Below are 20533 nucleotides of genomic sequence, written 5' to 3'. Positions count from 1 at the left end.
GGCTTCCTGCCACCCTGGAATTCCAGAGAGCCTTCATGGTCCCGCAACGCTGGGTGGGATCACAATGCAGCCCCCATGCCAGGCAAGGCCTTCTTCCCACTGCGGGCCCAACCTGGTCCTCACCCCCTTGCAGGTAGGACTCTGATTGCAAACATCAGGGGATCCTAGCGTACTTCAAATCCCTTTTGCTCTTCACAGCCCTGAATATAAGCACCTGAGGGGAGGATCCGAATCTCAACACAGATCAGCTACCTGGCTGCAACCACCGTCCACACTTTGCTGGGTGGATGGAGGGACACACGGACACATGGGACGGAAGGGAGGAGTCGGAGGCGTTGATGCAGCAGGTAAGGGGCTCCTGAGTATCACGAGCGCTGGGAAGAACCTCTCACGGCAGCCGATCCAGCTACACGCTGCAGGGCAGGAAAGCAGGCTCCCACTTAGGAATGAGAGAGAGCTGGGGGGGGGGGGGGCAGGGAACACACGGGAAGCCAATTTTAAAACAGGTATCTTCATGACAAGTTACAGAAATTGACCTTTATTTGTTGTACTAAAGTCTGTTTAACTTTTGATACAAAGTAAGGTTTTAGTACAGAAAATCCCAGTCTGTCAGAACAGTACCTGTGCACACTGTACCATCACAGTCCCGCCCGGGCCGCGGCTCAGAGACGCAGCCCCGAGGGCGCCGAGCAGGCCCCCAGCCAGCCCACCGTCTGTTGGTGGTCTGAGCTAGAGGAAGGCGTGTACCTGTGAAATGAAGGGCAGAGCTGAGGGCTGACACACATCTCTGTGAACACCTGTGCAAGAAAATAGATCCCTTTAAAAAAAAAAAAAGTCAGCTACGCTACAATCTAGTGTCTAGAATTACAAAGAATAAAATGAAATCAAAGATTTCTTGCTAGTAAAATGAAATGTTAGGAACAGTATTAAAATATAGGTCCTACCCCAGTGACACACGGAGCCCAGTACAGTACCTATTTATTAACAGGACGCACAGTTTAAGGAGGAACCACATCAAATCTTCAGCCAGAGATATCCAGCATCAGAAGTGCAAAAAAAAAAAAAAAAAAAAAAAAAAAATCCCAAAAACAAAACCCCAAAGACGTCCTTGTGGGGTACTGTTTATGCCAGGAGTGCTGTCACCAAGACTAAGGAGATCCCCAGCTTCTGAGAGCAGGGACACTCATCATGACACTTCCCCTAAGAGCTCGCAGTTCCCAGTCTGAAACATGAGCGTCTTCCCATCAGAGAGAGCTGGTGTGCCTGCCCCCGTCTATGGAGTTTAAGAATTACCCTGCAAAAATTGCACTGAAAAAGCGGTCACTATTTACAGAAGCTAAGGAGGACCCAGTGGCACGTGCCAGCCCTTGGTTAACACCCTGCCCGGGACTACGGCATGGCGGTGACCTCAGGGAGCCCGGACGGGCCAGGTAGTAGGCGGACGTAACAATCGCAGACAGAGAAGAAGTGAGAGGACACGGAGGGCAGGAGACAAAGCCTGCAAGCTTGCAAGACGCCCAAGTGGCCTTCCTGGTGCAGGACGGGAGGACACGGCCGCTGGTGCCTCCGCCCCACAAAGGCACTGGTCCTGCTACCACAGCACATCTGAGCCCCTGCCGTCACGGTGTCCTTCCAGGAGAGGTGCCACCGGGGAGCGGGAAGTGTCTTGAAGCCCTGGTCCCACTGACAAGAACCTCCCAGAGCAGAGTGGCCCCCAGCGAGGTTCCAGAGTCGTTTTGCTGAAAGCAGGAACGAAACCCAACACCAAAGCAACACGGGACGTTGACAGGGCAGGGCAGGGCTGGGCACCGGCAACATGGAGCCGTTCAAGTAAACATAAACAACCAATACTTAGAAAAGGCTTGTAAACTTGTGATCTGAAAGGTTCTCTTTGCAGCATCTCTGGTGAGCTGGCTAAAGAAAGGGTGGTGTTGAACCCCTCTATCAAAAGTCTTTTGTGGTTTTTTTTTTTTTTTTTTTGCTTTGTCTTAAAGCACATATGTGAGAGGAACAGTCTTCTGGCCTGAGCCCGGATCCCATTCACCTGTGGCCCTCGAGCTACAGAGGGGGTGCTTCTGGAGTCCATGTGCGTGGATCCTTCCCCTCCGTGTTTATATACAGATAGACGTGGACTTTCGATCGCTAAGAAGGAGCCGGGCCAGACGATTACGCCGGCAGACAAGCCGCAGCCACTCCCGGCATGGCAATGGCACCCTTCTACAGCGGGCAGGCTGGAATCCACAGGACCTTATTTTGTTCTTGATTGACCATTGCCAAGATTTGAGTGCAAATGCTCGACAGGGCTCCTCCCTGGATGACCCCTGCAAAAGAGCCCCCAAACACACATCACTGAGCTCAGAGTCAGACCCCAGGTTGCAGGCAAATAAAATACACCTGTTCAGGTTTCCTGCCTGGTTGGAGCTACTTGGCCTGCCTTCCTCGCTCTCTTCCATCAGCAAGAAATTGGGGAAGAAAAGTAAGAGTCGAGTGCAAATAACTTTGGCTTTTTATCTGTCCCTCTGCTCAGCTGTTCAGTAGGATACTGACAACGTGGGCTCACATGAAGGCTGGGGTTAAATTTTGTCAGGTTTTGGAGCCCCTGTAACAGGGACGATCAGGATCTGACCACTCGCATTAACTGCACGCCTTGCGCTGGGTCTTCCCAGTCTTCCAAGGGGGCGTCTGGCACCCTGGAAAGCAGTCTGGGGTTATGCGGTGATGGTCCAATGGTAGCCGGCTTCTCCAGAAAACAAGAAGGAGTTTAAGGAGCCAGCGCTTCCCAAGCCCAGTGAAGATTCCCAGGCAAGATGACGACATGTCCCAGCTATGGCCCAGCCCTGCTCTGCAGGCCTTCAACACCATGGGTCCTGGAGATACTAGCCCAGGCTCCCTGTGTCCCCCCACAGAACAGGGCTGGGAGACTGAACACGCCTGGGCCGCCTGCCACAAGGTATGGACAGAAATAGAGGGCGCTTAGAAACTGCTGTGGAAATGTGACAAGAGTAATTTTATGTCTGTTGAAACTAATAAAAAGTCAAAAGCTTATATTTTGTAAGTTTTTAATTTTTCATTTCTCTAGTAATTATTAATATATTTGACTGATACTGGCTTACGATGGATTAGAAATTAAAACTCACACATACAGAGAAGCTCCAAGCTTGGTTTTTGAGACCAACTGTTTTTGCCTGAGACGCAGGAAACTAGATGCTAACAGTCTCTACCAGTGAATTAAAATCACTGTCCCTGCCTCTCTGATCCCAGTGTTGTTAACCCCCCTACAAATAACTGATTTATCAGAGGTTGAAAGCCACAAAGTACAATGGCAGCCAAAAGATTGGAGCCATGCTTCTTTTGGTTTGCTGTCTTTCAAAGACCTAAGCTGTTAGGAATGGAGCTTTTTCTTCACCAAACCCTATGGCTATACCAGAGGGCCCTGAGAGCTCTCCCACACAGCACTGGTGCCGAGAGACAGATGGGGAGAAATCTGGGGGACGGGGCCAGATCATGACATGAGGCCGAAAGCAGGGAACTTTACTTGTCAACCTATAACACTCCTGACGTTGCCCTGCACCTGCCAGCAGAACAGCTGTGATGCAAGTGGCGGCAGCAGCACTGGCCGGCATCGGGGAAGTGTGGGCTAGTACCGACATCTCCCGTTAGCCTGCGTCCCTCCCCGCTGCCTGCACTTCCTCCAGGCCAGAGGCGCACCTACCTGTGAAGTACCTACTGTACTCCTGTTCGATCTTCTGAGCTGTCTCAAACTGCTCTTTGGAATGCCTCTGAGTCACCTTGTCCTTCAGGTAGATGGGGTCTCTCTGCTCCCTGTCAGACATCCAGAGAAGCAGGCTGAGCGTCTCACCTCCCCAGGCCCTCCTCCTTCCTTTGTCCAGAGTAACAGGACCTCCATCAACAGGGCTCCAGGCACTGCTGTCATAAAGCACAGCAACGGCCTGCAGGCCCCATGGGGAGCTCTGGGCAGGAGAGGGGAAGGCAGGCACCTCAGCTGGCCCCCAGGTACAGGTACCAGAAGCTTGGAAGCACAGAGAGGTAAAGCGGAGGGGGCCTTGACAAGCTGTCGGCCCAACCAGTACAGAAACTGGAGCTCCGTGACAGTAAAGGCTCATCACATCCCAAGCCAGCTTCTCGCAGACCTGGACCCAGCTGGTCACCTAGTTGCTGCGTCCTTGTGAGCCCCCGCTGAGAGGCAGGAGAAGGAGAAAGGGGGACAAGATGCACAGGGAGTGACGCGGACAAAGCTGCACTACTTAGGAACGTGCAGCATCACACAGGGCAAAGGGTGGTGGGGAGCAGGACCGTGCCTGGTTAGCACCACCTGAATGAGCATGCAATGGGGAGGGTTCCTCCACCTACTGCCCATCTCATCCTTCCACGCCCACCCCACTGCCCCGGTGTCTGAGCCAGCAGCCCCCCCCCCCCCCCAGAGCCAGTCACCTACTTGATGTGTTTGGCGCTCTTGTAGTGGATGAAGATGACAATGGGGTAGATGTGCATGTGGTGCAGCCGCTCGATGGCATGGGGGGCGATGTCCAGGAGACAGTGCCGGTTCTAAAGGGGATGATGAATGAGGAGTCAGGGCCCGGGCCCTAGAAACACTGGAGTCCTTCTGAGGACACCTCCCGCTGGTCTCTGCCACTGACGGGGCCAACCTGTCTCCCACGCTGCTCCACCCCACTGTATAAACGAGCCCGTGAGGCCCTCCCCATGAGTGAGGCAGCAGGACCAGTCTACTGTGAAGACCAGGCAGAAGGAAGCCGCGGAGAGCTTTACTCCAGAGAACCTCTCCATGCAAACTGTCGAGTCTGATGGTGGCCAAGGCCAGAGCCAGGGCGGAGCGGGGTCTGGACGGCCCATCCCCAGCCAGCCTTTCCTGCCTCTGCAGACCCAGGGAACATCTCCAAGCCCTGCCCAGCCCGGCCTCAGAAGCCTCACTTCTGTCAGACTGAGCCAATGAAGATGTGCAGACGGCAGGGCCTGCCCAGGGAAGGGGACTGTGCCATGTGTGGCTGTGACCGAAATGCCCCAGGGTCCCCGCAGCCTCCAGCGGGAGTGTGAGCCATAGACAGACCATGGGTACCCTGTGCACGGCTGTCCCTGATCCCCGAAAGCTCCACTGTGGGAGCCTGGCTGTGGGCTGGCTTTCTAACTTCCTGGGGCACACCTAGCTGGAGCGCATCCGCTTCCTCTGGGCGATCCACACTCACAGCTGTCAGAAGCCACCTCCCTCATCCAAGGAGGAGCAAATCAGAGCCTTTTGGGGTGAAATGAGCACCCTCAGAAGGACGAGCCCGAGGAGTACACCCTCAGCAGCTTTTCTAATACACACTACAGATTTCCCCACTTTTTCTCATGCTCCCTGGCAAATAGACCCCAGTACATTCCAGAGCCTAAAGACACATGGAAACGCTCTTAACTCTTTCAGAGGGAGGAGCCCTGAAAAATAGGAAAGGTGGGTGCCCTGTCCCTAGAATAAGGCCCACGTAAAGTTCCACATACACGCTGAGCAGATGCAGGACCCTGTTGTAGAACCCCCCCATGTGGGGGCTTTCCTAGAGTTCAAAGCTCTCATCAGATCCCGAGTCCTCAGAGGGAAAGGGGTGACGCATGCACAGGGACTGGCGGACCGTTTATGACAGTGGAACCACACAGAAGCAAAGGGGGCAAACCCCAATAAAGGCTAACTTGGACTAAGGTCACAGGCGAGCTCACAGAAGGCCCAGGAGACAGGCGCACAGGGCAGAGGTCCAGAGGCACTGGAGGTCCAACCCCAAAGGCTCAAACCCTAATCCTTGGTCTAAGCAACAGGTACCTTTTCTGTGATCTCCTTTATGGAAGCCACTGTGGTCACGTCGAAATGGCCACTCCTCCGCTTGTAGTCGACAAACAGGCAGTCTTTGACGCCCCGCTCGATGGCCTGCTGGGAGGCCTTCATCACCTCTGCAAAGCACAGACACAGGAATGAGGATGCCCCCTGGCATGGTGAGCCGTCAAGGCACATTCTAGGGAAGAGCACTGCAGAAGAGCTGTCCTGCTGTCCTTCCTTCCAGAGAAAGAAACAGAAGGCACCTGCTAACATGACCTGGGTCAGGAGGGCTCTGAGACACCATGGGACCCAGCCCTGGGAGATGGGAGGACATAGTCCAACAGGCACAGAGGGTGCCCCTTACCAAGGGGGCATCTGCAGAACTTGCTGGGTGCCTCATTCACCAGCATTTCCTTCACCACGTCCAGTAAAGGCCCCAGAATCAGGACGGGCCTCAGGGAGGTGCAGTCTACTTTCTGGACCCGCTGATAGGCGAGGCTCACTGAATCTGAGGAGAGAGGAGCAGTGTCACAGGCACTCACCTGGAGCAGAGGGAGAGAGGCCGGGGGCCCACTGCTGCCCTCATGTGCTCACCCCAGGCAGGTCCACCCCTCAGTCCACAAATCCAGAGCCAGGTAGGGTGAGCAGCTTAGCACAGTTCACCTGGGGCCTGCCCAAGTTTAGGGCTGAGTTGAGTCCCCACGTCCTAGGCAGACCACAGCATGGTCACTCCTGGAGTCCAGCACAAGTGTCCCTGCTCTGCAAACACCCAATACAGCCAGTCTAGAACCGTCATTTTAGCCCTTCCTTCTGCCCAAAGTCTTCCTCACTTGTCCTGGGCCTGCTCCCCTCGCCCCGACTACCCATGCTCTGCTTCCTAGAATTGCAACCTCCCCGGCAGGTAGGTACGCTCACATGACCCAGACCTACCTGAGCAGTGAGCAGAGGTGAAGCTCCCACTTCCTCACCCCCTTCCCAGGGGTAAAGGACAAGACCTGGGGTGCTCAGCCACCTCTGACCCTGCTGATGAGGATAACCTTTAGAAAAATGACAGAGCTAAAAGACTGAAGGGACTTGGGTCCCTGGAGGATCCCCAGAATGGAGCTGCCTTCCTGGAACCACAGACCAACTGGGACTTTTACATAGTAGAGAAATTACACTTTGGTTACTCTCATCTGGTCTCAGTTCCAGGTGTCAAACCAAGGTGTCCCAGGTGATCTGTGTAGGACACCTCCCCTTCCCCAAGTGAATTTAAAAAGTCCTTGCAGAAAGAGACAGCTTAAAATCAGTATCAGGCACCACGCTGGCACCTCAGAAACACTTTGGAAAGAAAACAAAACAAGTCTAACCGGTGTCACAAGACAGCATCTCGTGAAAAGGCCCAATGACCACGCCAACTCCAGGCAACAGAACAAGAAATCCCAGGGAGCAGCAGGGTTTTTTTTTTTTTTTTTTTTTTTTTTTATTTATGATAGTTACACACACACACACAGAGAGAGAGAGAGAGAGAGGCAGAGACACAGGCAGAGGGAGAAGCAGGCTCCATGCACCGGGAGCCCGATGTGGGATTCGATCCCGGGTCTCCAGGATCGCACCCTTGGCCAAAGGCAGGCGCCAAACCGCTGCGCCACCCAGGGATCCCAGCAGCAGGGGTTAAACAAATACTGTGCGGCCCGAAGATGAAGAGACTGGCAGCAGGCCCAGGAAGGGTGCAATGGAGCTGTGCCCCTGGCCGAGCACGGCAGGACGGCGGGGCTGAAGTGGCCAAGAGGAAGGGGCAAGGAAAGCCCAGCCTGGAAGGCTGCATACAAGCTGTGCGGCCAGGCCTGACTGGGGACGGAAGGAGGGGCCAGTGTGGGACCCAGGAAATTTAACAAAAATCCCCTACCCCTGGACAAGCAGAGCAGGACTAACTCCATTTTGTGCTGCACCTGCCACCTCCTGTGTGACCCCCACATGACCTGCTTATTGCTTAAGGCGCTGCCCCACCCTAGTCAAGCCGCTGGGCACACCCTAATCAGAAATCAGCTCATAACAATGTAACCCCGCAGTTTTGGCACCAAACTGCGCGCCAATTCTGACCAAAGTAATAGGCCAGCTCAAATGGATACTATAGGGTAAGATGTAATTCAGTCGGCCATCTGCGTGTGGACCAACATGACTGTGCAACTTCCTGTGTATCCCATGGGCCACTGGCCCCTCTATAAAGCTGCTACACCTCTTAGTCTCAGGGTCCAAGTCCCTGCTCCGCTGTGTTGGGTATACTTGGACCCAAGCTCGAACTTGTAAATAAACCCTCGTGTGTTTGCATCGGTGTCGGCTACTCGGTGGTTTCTCGGATTCGCGATCTTGGGCACAACAGCCAGAGGCAGGGCTGCGCTTGGACAGTGTGGTGCCAGGTGCCGGCTGGGCTCCACGCGGACCAAGCTCCTGGACAGAACTGAGCGGGAAGTGAACGGTCTCCCTCCTCCCTCACCCACACCTACACACGAATTTACTTTTTTAGGACTGATGACGACCCACATACACCTACACGACCTTCTATGCAGCGTTTCTCAACCTGGTGGCCAGCTGATCTGTTCTGGTCTGCAGGGAAGGGTTTGGTGGCCACCTCTACCATCCAGAAACTCCTGTGTATTTCTGACTAAAGCCTCTGAGGAGTCTCAGGGCCAAGGACTTCCTCCAGGAGAAATTGGACACATCCTCTCTCTTAAAAATCGAATGTTACAGGGAAAGCCAAATGGCTTCTCTGATGCTTCTTCTCCAAGCCCTCCTGGTCCCCCCACCAGCCTCCTCATCACCACTATTAGGACCTGAAAGTATATCCTTTCAGATATTTGCTATTCTCACATGTTGATTTTTTATATACTCCAAAAAGACTACAAAATATGCTTTGTGCATGTGTTCAACAAAAACGACCTAATAATGTAAACATGTGTCCCTCCTCTCACTCCATGTTATGTTTCTGGAATGCATCCCTGTTGATTCATACAGCTCTCCTGTATTCTTTCTGAACTTCGCACACATGGATACGTTGCTTCTCTTCATCCATTTCCCTCTGCGTGGACAGTAAGTCACTATGCCCTTGACTTACTGGAGCAAGAATCGTATTCTTCTCTAACGACTATTAACATTCCATGCAGTGGGATACCAATTTAGAAGATTCCCGTTCCTCCCTCAACAATCTGCTTCATTGGAAGTCCTCATAATTACAGAATTAGAGAGCTACAGAGCATCTCACAAGTCATTAAATCCAACCAGCAAAAATACAAAACTCCCTGGGAAGGATAACTGTACATTTAAATAGAGAATCTGGCAGTAACATAATATAGGTACTTAAGTCACTTTTTTTTTTTTTTACTTAAGTCACTTTTAAATTTGGTGCAGATATTTAAAAGCAACAGCACAAAAGTAATTATAAATCTATGCTAATATACACATTGATATAAAATAAAAGGTAATAGGTGTCCTCAACAACATAAAGGGGAGGGAGACACTGAGGTGTAACATGGAATTTTTATATGAGACAAATTAAGTTGTTATCAGTTTAAAACAGACTGTTTAAAAACAGGGATCCCTGGGTGGCGCAGCGGTTTGGCGCCTGCCTTTGGCCCAGGGCGCGATCCTGGAGACCCGGGATCGAGTCCCACATCGGGCTCCCGGTGCATGGAGCCTGCTTCTCCCTCTGCCTGTGTCTCTGCCTCTCTCTCTCTCACTGTGTGCCTATCATAAATAAAATAAAATAAAATAAATAAATAAAATAAAATAAAATAAAATCAGACTGTTACAGGGTGCTTGGGTGGCTCAGTTGGTTAAGCATCCAACTCTTGATCTCTGCTCAGGTCTTGATCTCAGGGTCATGAGATCTCAGGAGCTCAGAGTCTCCAGCATGGAGACCAATGTGGGGAATGGAGCTTACTTAAAAAAATAATAATAAAATGGATTGTTATAATTTTAAGATGTTTTACATAATTGCAATAGTAACCAAAAAGAAAATATCTATGAAATTTACACAACAGGACATGAGAAGGGAATCAAAACCTGTTGCTACCAAAAAAACCCCAAAACCACAGAAAACCCAGCATAGCACAACAGATGGCAGCAAGGTTAGGAAAAGATGGACAAAAAAAGTTACAGGACCTACAGAAAACAACTCAAGTCCTCCCACATCAGTAATTACTTTAAATGTGAAAGGATTGGTTAAACAGATGAATAAACAAGATCCGGCTACATGCTAAAGGAAACTCACTTTAGATCTAAGGACACACATGGGCTAATCAAAGTGAAAGAATAAAGATATTTCATGCAATTAGGAATCTAATGAGAACAGAATGGCCACAGTTCCAGCAGACCAAATAGATTTTTAGGCAGAAACTGTCACAAGAGACAAAGAAGGACATTACATAATGATAAAAGGGTCAATTCTCCAGAAAGAGTCAACAATTATAAAGACACATGCACCTTAAGCTAGAGCTCCCAAATACGTGACAGAACTGAAGGGAGAAACAGACAGCAACACAGTATGCCCAGGCACTTCAAAACCACCACAGAGAAAAGAAGGGAAAAGCAGCGTGTGGACCAGATGGACCTCATGGACCTGCACACAACAGCCCACTCGGCAACAGCAGAGTACACACTCTTCAAGTGCTGGGGGGCACTCGCAGGACAGACCACTTGTTCAGCTACAAAACAAACTTAAGAGGACTGAAACTATGCAAAGTATCTTTTCTGACTACAAAGGAAAGAAACTAGAAATCAACAACAAAAGGAAAACAGGGAAATAGACACTGCATGGAAATTAAACAACTCATGCTCAAACCACCAAGGAGTCCAAGAAAAAAAAAAAAAACAGAGGACAACTCAGGACACTTCTGGAGACAAATGAAAATAAAACCACAGCATACGGACACTTAGGGGATGCAGCAAAGGCAGTACTATGAGGGATGTTTGTAGTGGTAAAAATGCTGATGTTGAGAAAAAGGAAATCAACAACCTAACTTCACACTTGGAGGAATCTGGTGGGGAAAAAAGAACAAACTAAACGCAAAATTAGCAGAAGGAAAGAATAAAGAGCAGAGATAGAGAATAGAAAAACAATTAGAAAGAAAATATATCAACGAAACCAAGAGTTGGTTTTTTGAAAAGATCAACATTTACAAACTTTTAGGTAGAATAATGAAGAAAAATGAAGAGAAGCCTTAAATCACTGAAATAAGAAGAAAGGGGCATAGTAAGGACACAGCTTATAGCAAACTACAAACAATTAACATGTAAGTAAACCAGACAACCTGGAAGGAATGATAAATTCCTAGAAACATAGACTGTTATCACGACTACATCATGAAGAAATTTAAAAAAAAAAAAAAAAAAAAAAAAAGCTGAAGAGAGCTATACCAAGCAAGGAGACAGCAAGTTATAGAAAACTTCCCCGCAAGAAAAAGCCCAGGACAAGATGGCTTCTTCACCAGAGAAGTCTACCAAACACTTAAAAAATTAATACGAGTCCTCTTCAAAATCCTCCAAAAATTGAAGAGGAGGGGACACTTCCAAATTCATCCTAAGACACAATAAGCAAACTGTAGACCAATATCCCTGATGAACGTAGAAGCAAAAATCCTCAACAAAATATTCGCAAACTGAATTCAGCAACACAGGAAAAGGATCATATGCCACGATCAAGTGGGATTTATACCTAGAATGAAAGGATGGTTTTGTTTTTTTTTTTTTTTAAGATTTTTTATTTATTTATTCATGAGAGACACAGAGAGAGAGAAAGGCAGAGACACAGGCAGAGGGAGAAGCAGGCCCCATGCAGGGAGCCCGATGTGAGACTCGATCCCGGGACTCCAGGATCACGCCCCTGAGCCGAAGGCAGGTGCTAAACCCCTGAGCCACCCAGGGATCCCTGAAAGGATGGTTCTTAACGTACGAAGATCAATCAGCATCATGCACCATATTAACAAAATGAAGGACCACATGATCATCTCAGCTGACACAGAAAAAGCATCTGATGAAATTAAATACCCCTTCATGATCAAAATACTCCACAAAGTAGGAACGGAAGGAAACTACTTGAACAGAACACTAGCCATATATGAAAAACCTGTAGCTAATGTCATATTCAATGGCAAAAGACAGGAAGCTGCCATCTAACATCAGAAACAAAGGCAAGGATGCCCACACTTTCCGCTACTATCTCACACTGTACTGGAAATCCCAGCCAGGGCAATTAGACAAGAAAAAGAAAAAAGGCATCCCCTGTGGAAAACAAGTAGTACAATTATGCTTACAGATGACATGATCTTGAGGTAAAAACCCAAGAGAACACACACACACACCCTGTTAGAACTAATGAGTTCGGCAAAGTTTCAGGATACAAAATCAAAACATGCAAAAATCAGTTTCATTCCTACACACTAACAATGTCCACTCTGAAAAAGAAGTGAAGAAAATAAACCCACTTACTATAGCATCACAGAGGATAAAATACTTAGGAATACACCTAACCAAGGAGGTAAAAGATCTGTAAACTGCAAACTACATAATACTGCAAAAAAAAAAAAAAAATCAAAAAAGGTACAAATACATGGAAAGACATCCTGTGCTCGTGAACTGGGAGACTCGATATTATTAAAATGTCCACACTACTCAAATCAATCTATAGATTCAACGCAATCCCTCTGAAAATCCCAATGGCATTTTTTTTGCAGAAAGGAAAAAAACAACAAAAACAAGCAATTGTTATTGCCAAAAGGTGTCTGCACTTGAAGACATTCTTACATTACGTTTAAACATGTAAACATCCATTCTTAGCTCCAGGCCACATAGAAACAGATGTGGACCTACTGGCTGGGGTTTGCCTTCTGTGTTCTGACAGAGTGACAATGGGCCCCGAACAAGGGTGGGGTACACTCAACTCCCAGCGCCAGGGCCTTAATTTAAACAATAAAAATGGGAGCAGGGAAGGAAGAAACTAGCTGTCCTATCATCAGCTGCTTGTTGCCCACCCTTTGTCGCCTGCCTGCCTGGGAGGGCAACACTCTAGAATGCTGGACACACACCAGCAACCCCATGAGCAGCAGTCACAAGAGCCTCCTGCTTTACAGGACAAAAGTACCCGCTCCACAAGGGCAATCTGCCAGGGGACGTCTAATACTCCCTAATATGCCACTCTGGCCCTGGTGCAGTGCCTAGCCCGGGGAGATCTTGTAAGAATCATTCGTGGACACAGGAGTGAAGCCAGAAAAGGCCAAAGAACTGCAGAGACTGGTGGCTCTTGGTCACCCCCAAACAGCCCATAATAACCCCAGAAGAAATGAGAAGCAACGCATTGTGCAGAGACTGCTTCTGCCCATCCAGTACCCATCCTTCCTTTCTTCCCTCCTATAGAACCTAGGGTACTGAGGGCAGCACTGCACCAGCTGAAACCCTGCAGATGCCAGTGGCCAGTGAGATGTGAGGAGATGTCGCAGGGTGGGACTCCCAAGTAAGTGGTTTAAAGGGGCACACTCAACTGCACACTTTGCCCCATCCTCCTTTCCTGCTGACTGAATATGATCTGATAGTTGGAGCTGCAACGTCACGTGCTGACCATGGAAGCCGTGCCCTGCAGACGGCAGCCCCTGAGGACAACGACCACCCCGACCGAGACAAGGACTCCTATGCAAAAGCAGGGTGGACCTCTATCTTGCCTAAGCCGGTGTCAATGGCAAACCTAATTCTGAGAGCCACTGGAAAAGTGAGCTCAGCCACTTGCCTTCAAAGAGTGGAATGGTGTCGTTGGAAAAGGTGTCCAGGGCAAGGAGGTCTTTCCCATCTTTGGACCCGCTGCGTTTGTGCTTATGCTTCCTTCGAAAGAAGGATCTGCGTGCAGCCGCTGACAGTGTCTTTGCGGCGTTGTTGTCATCTTTGACCTCAGACATGCTGAGTCTCCTGGAGAATTCTTGGTCCATCCTGCGGTCACAGGGAAGGGTGGTCCTGAGAAGGGCCTAGTGATTGAGCATCTCCCACACACCCCGCCCTGCTCGCCAGGACCCCAGACTCCTCCAATGCTCCTCAGCAGGTCTCTTGGTTACTCCACCCACCCACACCACTGAGGACCCCTTGGTACCACTGCCGTGGGGGATGCTTGCAGAGCAGACAAATTTGTACTCAGGTGAGTGTCAAATGGAAGTGCTAAGACAGCCTTCACCTGGTGTCATGACAAGCGGGGCTTCCTGCCACAAAAAGGAACAAAAAACATGGATGCACACCAACATGGAATAACCTTGAAAATGCTATGCCAAGTGCCAGAGAGCAGGCTCAGAAGGCCACATTCACATGAAAGCCCAGAACAGGGACATCTACAGGGACAGAGGTAGAGTCGGGGCTGTGTCCAGTGGGAGGGGGCAGGAGAGACGGAAAGGCCGATGGGAGAGCTAACAGGGGCAGGGCTGCTTCTGAGCTGAGGAGAGTGCTCTGAAATGACACGGGGATGGTGGCACACAGCTCAGAGTACACTGAAAGCCACCGAATTGGACACTTCGGGTGAACTGCATGGTGTATGAGTGTATCTCAATAAATCTGTTAAAATTAAAAAGTTGCATTTCCTAAGTTGCCACCGTGCTCCCGTGTAGCACTGACTTATGGACAGCACTGAACTGTGCTAGGAGCAGCTTCCTCGACAAGCAGTTGGGGCGAAGTGTGCAGACCAGAAGCCAGCATGCATGGCAGTGTGAGCCCCGATCCTGTGGGACAGCCCCAGGGCTGGCGCCACCCCCTCCAAGCCCAGACATGGCCACTTACACGTATTTGCTGGGGATCTGCCCACGCTGCATCTTCTGGGCGTTCTCATCTAGCTGCCAGGCCATCCAGGACCCAAAGGTACCCTGAGGCAAGGTGTCATCAACGTAGAGGATGTCATCTTTCTTAAAGCTCAGCTCATGCTCCACCTCCGCCAGCCGGTCATACAGGGCCCTGGAGCAGGTGACAGAGGGAACCAGATCAGGAGGGGGCTCTGGACTGTGGAGGACCAGCCAGCCACACACTTTGGCAGCCAGTCTCCTGGACAGCTCTCCTGCTCTGCGCTTTCCCCGGACCACAATCAGTACCCACCTCTCCCATCCTGGGAGCAGTTCCCAAAGAAGGGAGCCTCAGCTTCAGTAACAGAACAAAGTTGTCTTGCCTCCCCTGAGACTGAGGCTCCCTGGCAATGAGGGCTGCCTCACACCCATCAGATAAAGAACTTCTTGCCAAGGACCAGAACCATATCCCGCCTTCCAAACGGGCCTTTATCTCCCGAGTCAAGGTCAATGGTTCCTACAGAAGGGAAACTCCTCAGGATGGAAATCTCATCTCCTACCAAGGAGGGTGGCCTAGAGACAGAGACCGTATCTCACAGTACACAACTGATTAGTGCTTTTTCCTTTCTGTGGCCTTAGAACTTAGGAAACACGAAGGAAGCTAGAGTCCCTCTAGAAAACACCTGGTGGCTGGGCTGGCCTGCACACAAGTCCTACTGCACTTTGGGCACGTGCATGCCTTGACATTCACACACCCTGCAGACGATCTGCAGCCATGGATCGGGGCAGACCAGGAGAGGAGCACAGTGCACAGGAAAATGGGGCTCTGCAGCCTCAAAATTTCCCAAGCCCCAAACCCTAAATAGGGAGCCCTATGTGGTCCTACAAGTCCTCAAGTGAAGTTTTCCTAAGTCACATGCATCTCACTGTGAGCACGTGGCTTGGGGCCCATGCAACAAGGACCATGGTCTCACTTTCTCTGTTGCAGAGACACTCACCAGGACCAGTCTCCTGAGGAAGCCCCTCCCCTGGCCCCGAATACCTGGAACTCCTAGCCCCTGGTACCTGATGTAGAAGCTGTCTCCAGGCAGACCCTTGACCTTGGTGAACTCCTCAGGGCGGTACTGCACCTTGAGACGGACACTGTCCTTGGGCTTCAGCATCTCCACGTAGACGTCCTCCACCGTCCTGTTGCGCACATCCAGACTGCCATACTGCCAGAGGACAGGGGACTGAGGTCAGACGGCAGAAGCCAGAGACGGCTTGGGCACCCTGACAGGGCAGTAGGGGGAGAAGGCAGATTTAAGATCCCCTTAACTGGGAATCTGCCTGCCTCGCCTCTGCAGGTAAGGCTGAGTCCTCTGCCCCCAACAGCTTGTCCCACGAGAAACCCTGTGCTAATCTCCCAGCAAGTTAGGGCTATGAAAACACAGCACTTCATCTTGTTTAAGCTATTTCTGTCTTTCGTGGATGGAACTGGAAGGTATTACACTGAGGGAAATAAGTCAGTCGGAGAAGGACAATCATCTTATGGTTTCACTCCTATGGGGAATATAAGAAAGAGTGAAAGGGACCATAAGGAAAGGGGGGGAACCTGGGTGGGGAGACATCAGAGAGGGAGACAAACCAGGAGAGGCTTCTGACTCTGGGAAACAAAGAGTTGTGGAAGGGGAGGTGGTGGGGGGATGGGGTGACGGGGTGACTGGGTGCCGGGCACCGAGGAGGGCATGTGACGGGACGAGTACCGGGTGTTATAGGACATGTTAGCAAATGGAATTTAAATAAAAAATAATAATTAAAAAACAAAGCTACTTGTGTCTTTGAATTCCTGTGAAGTCCCCTTGCCCCTCAACAGGAGACCCAGGGAACAGGAGATCCATCAGAGCACGGCCCTGCTGCTGACATGGCAGAGCATTCTCCCTCCCAATTCCCTCCTGTCACCAGAGCCCTGTGATCCGCCCCGAGGGTCCTGGCAGCATTCAACACCAACAGGGGCACCAGGCAGGAGGCCATGCTCTCTGCCTCCCGTGCCACCGGCTGCTCAGAACTCACCTCGAGGATGAGGTCCCCCACCACAAGGCCGTCAGGGCCCTTGGCAGGACTGTCGTCCTCCACCTCAGCCACAAACACCCCGTGCAGGTTCCCTCCACATAAATGGACTCCAAGCTCCAGCTGGGACTTTTTGATGAAGACCACGCGTGGCTCTGGAGTCTTCTTGTTGGCATCTCCCACCATCCTTCAGGGAACGAAAATAAAGTCCCTCAATCACACATGGCGGCAAGCTGGGTGTCAAAGACTACAGGGTGCCTAACGCCCTGACAGTTTTCCTCTGAGGTCTCCTGGTGTCCCATCTGGGCTCTGGTTCTAGTGACTTAGTGTACGGGCTGGATGCTGAGGTTTGTCGAGGTGAAAACATGGCCCCAGTTGAGAGAGCCAGTGGGGGATCGAACAGAAATAAATGCCCCTGCTTTCTGGCCCAGCTGTCAGTCGAGTGCCATGGGCGGCCTCTCTTCCCAGCTGGACTGCACTTGTTCTCCTAACCCTGCTCTGCCTAAGAAAAATTAGAGCTGGCCTCACAGTCCAGGGCACCACAGACCACTTGGCAAGGTTTGCAGAGCAGCTTCTCTGGCCCAGAGACTGTGCTGAAGCATGAAGAGGGGGCCGCGTGCCGTCAAGGAGCTCACAAAGCAGCGAGGGAGACACCGGCAAGCACACCGGGAAGAGGAAATAGGACGGTGACGGGGACTGATGAGGGGACCTCAGGGGACAGGCCAGCTGTGACTCCAGCAGGCAAGTCCCAATGTGATGGATCCAGGGCAAAGAGCACAGGGCTGGCTACATTCCCTGGCCAAGGAAACAGCTCTGTCCAGGATGACGGGATGGCTGCTGCGTGCCTGCCTCCTCCTGACCTCTCTCCACACCCACCGTATGCACAGCTGACCCCTGCTCACCCTGAACGCATTGACTTAACTGTCACTGCTCCCTGCCACACTCTCGCTGACTGCTCCGTCGTGGCCTGTACTGGCCCTCCCAGCACGTGCTGCACACGCCTGGACACTTGCCTGTCACCCTCTAAACCTGGAGCTCCCTGGGGGCGACTGCTGATGGTGGCCACAGCCCAGGGCCTGGCTGGGTGGTGACTGTGGAATTCTGTCTAAAGACAGAGTGAGAAAACGAGTAACTGAGAAAAAGAGGAGAAAAGGAGAGAGGCAGAGCTAAGAACAAGTCAATGAGAAAAAAAAAAGAGAGAGAGAGAGAGAGAGAGAAAACAAGAAAGTGAGAAAGGGCAGGAGGGTGAGAGGAAAAAAGGAATGGCATGCTTCCCATCCCAAATCCTGACACCTGCTATATGGCCTGCAGCCCAGGTGACGGCAGCAGGATGAGTTCGGGCCACAGACATGGCCGCCCACCCTCCCACCCCCCTGGGCCAGGGTGCACAGATGGGAGGCTCACGGCAAGGATTTGCTGACCTGGAACTGGGGGTGCTCTGCTTGGCCTGGGGGGTGCCAGGGCCCTCATCCTGCTCCATCAGCGGGTCAATGACAGAGGGATGCTCCGGGGTGGGGGCACTGCTGCCCTGGAGAGCGGCGTGAGTGTTGGCAGGGTCCAGGTGGGAGCTGGGAATGGAGGTCAGGAGGAATAAGGAGCGGCTCACAGTCCTCGGCTGTCCATGGCCACCCCCTCAGGTGGTGACCAGCGCTGGGCTCTGAACAGGGACTGGGTCACATGGCTCCGAGCCCCGAGAAGAGCAGACGTCTTGGGAGCTTGGACTCAGGTCGCTGACCCTGCAGGATCGGCCTGCCCTCTTCCCCTCACCTGTCCTCAACTTGGGGATCCTCTCTGAATTCAGGTGTCGGCCTGGAGGCCCACACACTCACTGTCCCTCTTCCTCTGTTGTACATCTTGTCCTTTCGCTGAGCTGTGCAATGCTGCATGGCGGGGCACGTCTCCCCCTTCTCTCACACGCCTGGCAACCCACAGCTCAGGGGCAGATACAGACAGCGTGTGAGGACACTCTGCATGAGAATCCCACCCTCAGGGCCTCGGTTCCTGGCTCCACACACCTGTCGGGGGGCTTCTTGCTGTGCGTGCTTCCACACCCCACACCTCAGGTATCCTACTTCGCATCTTCCCCCTCCTATATGTGTTTTTTCCAAAATGCAGGGCTGGCCACCTCTCCTCTTAGGGCAGCTGAATGGCCAGAACTCACAGCTGGCATCCTGGCTGTACCATCTGTCCTCCCCTGGCCCAGATGGCCCCCCTGGGGAGGCCCAGGCCCTCACCTGGACCGAGAGTGGCTGCTGAGCTGGTGCATGTGTGGGTTGTACTGGGCCAGGATGGTGATAGTGTCACACTGCTGCCCAATGATGAGCCGGGCCTGCTGCTCCGTGGCGCTCCGCAGGTTTATGCCGTTGAACTAGGAAACATCCAGAGCACACTCAGTGATGTCATGGGAGCTGGGGACGGGGGGAGCACAGCATTCCCGAAGAAGGGAGGAGCAGGGGAGAGGTGGGAGAGAAGGATGCAGTGAGGAGGGGCAGTTCTCGCCTACCTCAAGTAACTGATCCCCGTACTCAAGGCCAGCTTGGTGAGCGATGCTCCCCCCTGTCACCTTGGAGACGTAGACCCCGCCTTTCTCTCCACTCACGATGGAGATGCCCAGTGGCTCCGAGCCTTTCTGCAGCTTGACATGGCGTGGCTCCTCCACATAGGGCCTTGGAAGAGAGCCAACAGTGTGGGGACTCGGACACAATGGAAATGTTTGGGGCAAATCGGAGGTCAGACATGCAACCAGCTACGCAGAAAGGGGCGGGGACCGCCAGATGCTCCTCTAATGACGCAGCTGGATGGGAATGTGATGACCCCACCTCTGTATGGCAGTGATACACATTCCCAGAACCTCATGCAATACAAACACAACACCACCCAATGGCAACAGAAGCACCCAGCCCCAAAGACACAAAGAATGGTCCTTATAAACTATAAACACTGACAGGCAGGGAGAAAGCACAAAGTTTCATAATATGAGAGGAGTTGCCACAACAAAATGTGCTATCAACAAACCCTGGTGGGGTTTCAGGATGCCCCAGGAGGAAAAGAAGTGGTTCCTGGGATGATAGTCACCCAGAAGAAATGATATACAGTATCAGTTTTTATATTTACCAGTAGAGAGTGATGTACAATGACCATGGAAATTAAGCCACTGCAAACCCAAGCCATTAAAAAGGGAGCGGGGAGGCTGGGAGCAAGGCGAGGACCATGCACTTGCTGGCCTGGGGGGAAGCTGTCCACCGTGCCAGGGGCACGAGGGCACAAGGGCAGGGGCCTCATGTCAGGCCAACCTCAGACTCCTCAGGGAGGAGAACCTGGGCCTGGTGGCCACGGGCAGTCTCAGGAGGGATCTGTGGTGGTGGAGACACCTGGAAGGTGCAAAAAGTTAGAAAGAAAAGAGGGATGCTCAGAAAAGGAGGACAGATGCCTAGAACCTAACAGACAGAAAGGCACCCAAGTGATGCTGAGCCGTCCCGTGAGGACTGTGCTGCACGCTGCCCTAAGCTCTTCCTCTTGGGACAAAATTACAGCCAAAGGCGGAGGGAGGAGCCAGCTGGAGCACCCCGTCCTTGGGCTACCCTCCCGAGCACGAGGGTAGGGACAAGCTCACATGGTGATGGACCGGCAGGCTGCTGAGCTACCTCCTTGCCCGCCACCCCTCACTACCCAGAGGCACAGCAATCTCTCAAACTCAGCCTCAGCCTGGGACCCATTACCCAGGGCCCAGTCCTCTGGCAGCCTGAGATGAAAATCCTTCTGACTTGTCCCTTCACCTCTCCCACCCTCTCTCCGCTTCCCAAACTCACTCATGCCGCGAGGCCCTCTCTGATCCTGTGGCTCAGACGCTTATCCCTGGCCTGTAACTTGCAGACCCATCACA

At 51.8% G+C, this 20533-nt stretch overlaps 1 protein-coding gene across 5 annotated transcripts in view; it reads right to left on the bottom strand.

Moving 5' to 3' along the window:
- Positions 1–511: 511 nt before the first annotated feature.
- The window catches only part of DLG5 (discs large MAGUK scaffold protein 5), a 118395-nt gene continuing 98373 nt past the window's right edge, over positions 512–20533 (bottom strand). For all 5 annotated transcript variants that reach the window (XM_055325329.1, XM_055325331.1, XM_055325330.1 and 2 more), the window contains 12 exons: positions 19154–19316; positions 18885–19018; positions 18072–18218; positions 16654–16837; positions 15667–15815; positions 14606–14776; positions 13578–13774; positions 6186–6329; positions 5828–5955; positions 4457–4566; positions 3713–3822; positions 512–2321 (listed from right to left, as the gene is read on the bottom strand). In XM_055325329.1, coding sequence (XP_055181304.1) covers positions 2218–2321; positions 3713–3822; positions 4457–4566; positions 5828–5955; positions 6186–6329; positions 13578–13774; positions 14606–14776; positions 15667–15815; positions 16654–16837; positions 18072–18218; positions 18885–19018; positions 19154–19316 — 1741 coding nt within the window. In that variant the 3' untranslated portion in view covers positions 512–2217. The remainder of the gene's footprint in view (positions 2322–3712; positions 3823–4456; positions 4567–5827; positions 5956–6185; positions 6330–13577; positions 13775–14605; positions 14777–15666; positions 15816–16653; positions 16838–18071; positions 18219–18884; positions 19019–19153; positions 19317–20533) is intronic.

The sequence above is a fragment of the Nyctereutes procyonoides genome, unplaced genomic scaffold (genome assembly GCF_905146905.1).
Source record: "Nyctereutes procyonoides isolate TBG_1078 unplaced genomic scaffold, NYPRO_anot_genome, whole genome shotgun sequence".
Taxonomy (NCBI): domain Eukaryota; kingdom Metazoa; phylum Chordata; class Mammalia; order Carnivora; family Canidae; genus Nyctereutes; species Nyctereutes procyonoides.
Note: the sequence above shows the minus strand (reverse complement) of the source record. Positions and strands in the feature narration are given on the sequence as shown.